We start from the raw sequence: 5,072 nt of genomic DNA on the forward strand, positions 1-5,072 counted from the left end.
TCGTCTTCGTCCCCGGGGTCGTCGTCGTCGTCGCCGTCGACGCGCGCAGCCGGCTGCGTCGACCTTCAACTAGTGTTAGAGAACTGCAGGAGCCGGCAGATGCAAGTACGCGACACGTTGGAAGGCTCGGGCCGCCCGCGCATTCAACGACGCACTCGGCGCCTTTGCAGGGCACGAGAGTCGAGCCCGATGAAAGCCTCGATGAGATTCTACCCCCGGCGAGATTTTGGCCGAGGGTCGCTCGACCTTCAACTAGTGTTAGAGAACTGCAGGAGCCGGCAGATGCAAGTACGCGACACGTTGGAAGGCTCGGGCCGCCCGCGCATTCAACGACGCACTCGGCGCCTTTGCAGGGCACGAGAGTCGAGCCCGATGAAAGCCTCGATGAGATTCTACCCCCGGCGAGATTTTGGCCGAGGGTCGCTCGACCTTCAACTAGTGTTAGAGAACTGCAGGAGCCGGCAGATGCAAGTACGCGACACGTTGGAAGGCTCGGGCCGCCCGCGCATTCAACGACGCACTCGGCGCCTTTGCAGGGCACGAGAGTCGAGCCCGATGAAAGCCTCGATGAGATTCTACCCCCGGGCGGCGAGATTTTGGCTGCGTGCGAAGACATGGCGAACTCTCCCTAAATCCATTTAAGGAGCGTGGGCCGGCGCTCATTCGCTTGCAAGCCGCCACGCCCTTCGAGCAGACGCGCCGTTGGCCTCTTAGGGCTACCCAGAGATCTCTTTGTTCAAATGGTGATATACGACCAATGAAAAGCGAGCTCATTTGGACGCCTCCGAAGCGTCGCCGTTCGCCGCGACCGCCCCACGCGGAATCCCCAGGGAGACGCCGCCACAAAAGTCGCGTACGCTAGAAGCTACAAAGGGCCCTTTCGCCATACTAATTCAGTCGAAATTTGAAGACTTCACAAAGTTCACTATGAGTCGTGCTTTGACAAGTCGAGATTTGGTCTTGCCAAAATGTCAGGGAAAGTCAAATGACAGCTAGCTGGATATTGTTCAATTACGGGAAGGTGCAATATTTGGGGGGATGCCAATTTAATGTATGACTGTGCCAACTCGCGTGCGAATGTCGATCCAAGCCGAATAGCACTGAAGTGAAGTGTTCATACTTACTGACATTTGCGCAGCATTTCAACTCGCAATGGAAACAGATGGAATATCTTCGGGTAAATGTCGTCGGATCCATATTTTTGAGAGCCAAGATCCCTCTGAGGCACACTCGTCCAATCAGACATGCTGTTTCTTGTTCTCTTGCTATTACAAGATTCCTCTATGAGGCAATGCCAAACTTGATGCAGGCCAGGTGACACTAGGTATCGAAAGGGTGACACTAAGTATCGAAGTGGAACTAATTCCCGAAGAGAGTCGGCATTCGGGTCCGCCGCAAGTATGCTTGTCTCGCCGCGACGGCCTCGATCTCAGAAAGCTCAGCCCAATCTCCGTCGTCAAAATTGATCTCCCACAGCTTCATCCGCCGCATCTGCCCCCCCCGCCGATACTTCACGTCCGCGCGATATATCTTGGTGACGCTGCCATCGTACGCTTTGCCCTTGTTGTAGAACTTGGTGACGCGGTCGCCATTCTCCGGCACCGCCCCCAGGCCAAACTTTCTTTTGTTAAAGGTGCCGTACGCCTCCTTGTACCAGCTCTCGTCTTCGGCGAGCTCCAGGACCGTGTACAGCGGACATTGGACTCGCCCGGCGTGCACGACCCATTCTGACGACGCCCTTTGACGGCACACTTTCGCGATTTTGCTGCGCGTACCTTCTGGGGGTGTGAACCGTTTTCCCTTGAGTTCCGTCGTCCATTGTTTTGCCGTAAATGCCAAGAGTTTGATGGCGCCTTCTTTCATTGAAGCGGGTGCCTTGGCGCGGGTTGATCTGCGCAAGGTATATTGCGCATCCTCCGCGCGTCGCCGCTTCCCGCGTCTCTCGGGCACAACGTCGTTCTCAACTTCCGGGTCGCCCTGAGGCTCCAGATCAGGCGCCACGGCTTGCTGAAGCACATCTTCCCCCACCTCCGTGTCCGCGTCCATGGCGTCGCTCCCGTATTCTGATGCGTCGCAGCTGTTCAGTCCATCACCCGTTCGCTGCGTTCCGAGACTAAGAATGATCTCACTCATTTTTCTTTTTGCTGCTAAATCTCGTTGGGTGTATGAATTTCAGGGCTGCAAGTGCGCGTCTCAAAGTGGACACCTTGAATTCGGTGCAGGTGATATGCGCAGGTGATATAGCCGCCAGGATATATCAGCCAGGATATTCAGGATACAGAGGAGAGAGACAGAAGATATATCTCGTACTCGAGTACGAGTTATCGTCTGTCGCTGTTGTGCGCCTGAGCGCACCCCAGGAAAATCTTCTTCTGGGGGGAAGTGGGGCATATGTCAGGGAGTAATCCGGCGCCTAGGCCGCCGCCAAGAGGGTCTTATTCTTTGTCGGCCGGCGCTGGTGCGGGCGGGGCGGCCCCGGCCCCGGCACCAGGTGCGGCAGCAGAGGAAGGGGGGGCGGAAGCCCCGGCAGAGGCTCGCGCGGAGACCGCCGAGCCAGCGACCACGAGCACTTTTGTGGCGCGGGTTGCCGCGTCACCGGGCGTGAACGTGGGCGTCGAAGTGCGGATTAAGGCGACAGACGAGAGGTTTATTGAAGGGGTGGTTACCGGGCGGCGCAACGTGGATGACAGCTATCCAGTGGCGCCACTGGGCCTTAGTGGGGAGCGCGGTCTCGTGCTGAGCCTTGTATTTGCTTATCTGCAATGGACCACATGTCGCACAATTGCCCGCAGGACGCTTTGCGCCTCCGGTGGCCCACGGCCGCTTCGGATCCGCCGCTGCCGCGCGATCAAAGCGGTGGGCTCCGAACCACTCCTGGTACCCCCCATCGCTGAAAGCCAAAGCGACACTGTAGTAATGCAGCCCCTCGATCGACCCCGTCCGCAGGACCGAATTTAAAGTCACCCCTTTCTTGGACGCCGGACCCGCGCGCACGCCGCTCGGCGGCACCTTGCCAAAATTAGACCTGTGCGCCAGCTCCTCCATCCCGTCCTCCGCGCCCTTTCGAAGGGTGACCAGTGTATTGCCAAAGGTTCCTTTTGCGACCACGTCGCAAGGCCCCGTGGACCGCGCTACCCGCTGCAGAGCTCGGCCAAAGTCGTCCTCCGGCGGCTTGCCCAGCACTGCTTTCGCTGTCGTCATAGTGCGACCCGCGTCCTCCAGCCCGGCGCACAGCGCCTTGGCCTTCGGAGCCAGAGCCTCGCCCAACAGCTCTTCCATCACCTTGAGCCCTAAACACCCAGGCTGACGCGAGCCTGGATCCTCGATTCTTTGCTTCTTGGCCTTCCTTGTAGCCACATCCTTCAGAGCTGCCCCCAGCCGCAGCACGTGCCCTCGCAGTACGCTCTCGGTATCATCGAAAAGACCGAAAACCGGGGGTGCCAAAGCAACGCCCTCGCCACCCTCGAGGGCCTGTTCCACAGCTGCCACCAGCGTCAGAACGTCCTGCTCCAAAAGGTCCTTGGCCACGCTTTGAGCTAGGAGCAGAAAGGGCGGCCAACACTTATCCACATGCTCCGCTGCGCATCCAAGGACTTTGCTCACGAAACCGCCCTCGCTGAACCCGAAACCCGGAGGTACCGTTTCGCTGGTGTACCGAGCAGGCGCCCGGGCTACCGGAGCGTCCCGCGTCGCTATCCGCGGCACCGAGGGCGCGCTGCCCGGTAGTGAGCCTCGCCGACTCGTATAATCCCGCTCATACTCGGCCACCGTGAGGAAGTGCTGCCCGTGCATCATGTTTGACACGAGACCGCGCTCCCATCAGTATATAAAGAGAGGTGTTTCACGCCATCATGAATTTCACTTCGTTCATTCATTCTTGCGTGAATCACCTGCTCTTTATGAACTGATGGCCTCTCTCGCTGTCGCTCGTTCGGGGCTACGCCAAAGTTGAAGTAAAGTTGAAGTTCAATATTTTGCCCCTTTTGTTCCCAAATGACAAAACCCCAAAGCATCAAAAAAAGTTTGCCCCTTTATTCCCAAATGACAAAACCCCAAAGCATCAAAAAAAGTTTGCCCCTCATCAGTATATAAAGAGAGGTGTTTCACGCCATCATGAATTTCACTTCGTTCATTCATTCTTGCGTGAATCACCTGCTCTTTATGAACTGATGGCCTCTCTCGCTGTCGCTCGTTCGGGGCTACGCCAAAGTTGAAGTAAAGTTGAAGTTCAATATTTTGCCCCTTTTGTTCCCAAATGACAAAACCCCAAAGCATCAAAAAAAGTTTGCCCCTTTATTCCCAAATGACAAAACCCCAAAGCATCAAAAAAAGTTTGCCCCTTTATTCCCAAATGACAAAACCCCAAAGCATCAAAAAAAGTTTGCCCCTCATCAGTATATAAAGAGAGGTGTTTCACGCCATCATGAAGATCCAGGTAGGTGACATGGTAAGCTACGTATGGCCGGAAGAATCCAAAGAAACGCGCGGACCTTGGACTTGGGTGGTGACGCTGGTTACGATGAACGGAGTAGAAATCAGACCAGCTAGAGCACTCGAGAGAAGCTTACAGTCCGGAGGAGAGGACCTAAGACCCAAGCGAAAAGATATTGTGTTTTCCAAGTACTGCTCTCATGGACCTCTAGCAAAGGACATCAGATTATGCGTAGACCCGTGTCGTCAGCCAACTTGTGTGTGGTGCAAGCAACACGGAGTTTTCGATTACAAAAACAGAACCACATTTGAAAGGGACTCCCTACCGGAAGTCGCCAACACTTGGGTTTCTGACGACATCCACATGGCTAAGACCTTGGCCAGAGAGGATGTCTCTACGTCAATGAAAGTAATCGAGAAAACAATGAAGCAGCAAGGAATGCTGCAGCCACCCACAAAGAGGATGTTCACATCTCTCACCTGGGTGCCAGCTAAATTTTCCAGGAATGACAGGGATATTGTAGCCGCTGGGCTATGGGATTCTTGTTGTAACCGAGCTTTTATAGACGAGCACTTTTTTAAGACATTGTGCGCGCGTGAGCTCACGTATGGGATCCAGCAATATAAGGACAAACCTGACA

At 55.5% G+C, this 5,072-nt stretch overlaps 2 protein-coding genes across 2 annotated transcripts; both read right to left on the bottom strand.

Annotated features, from left to right (window-relative positions):
* Positions 1-1,359: 1,359 nt before the first annotated feature.
* On the bottom strand, positions 1,360-2,133 carry AURANDRAFT_67465 (hypothetical protein; the record flags this gene model as incomplete). The annotated part of the gene is made up of 1 exon (XM_009043000.1): positions 1,360-2,133. One exon carries the CDS (start codon positions 2,131-2,133, stop codon positions 1,360-1,362), a length of 774 nt encoding a protein of 257 aa, XP_009041248.1.
* A 459-nt stretch (positions 2,134-2,592) lies between these two features.
* Positions 2,593-4,797, bottom strand: AURANDRAFT_67466 (hypothetical protein; the record flags this gene model as incomplete). The annotated part of the gene is made up of 6 exons (XM_009042999.1): positions 2,593-3,536; positions 3,803-4,029; positions 4,052-4,291; positions 4,314-4,490; positions 4,526-4,585; positions 4,724-4,797. The coding sequence occupies 6 exons, from the start codon at positions 4,795-4,797 to the stop codon at positions 2,593-2,595; spliced, it is 1,722 nt and encodes a 573-aa protein (XP_009041247.1).
* Between the last annotated feature and the right edge of the window lie 275 nt (positions 4,798-5,072).

Source organism: Aureococcus anophagefferens, assembly GCF_000186865.1.
Source record: "Aureococcus anophagefferens unplaced genomic scaffold AURANscaffold_40, whole genome shotgun sequence".
Taxonomy (NCBI): domain Eukaryota; class Pelagophyceae; order Pelagomonadales; family Pelagomonadaceae; genus Aureococcus; species Aureococcus anophagefferens.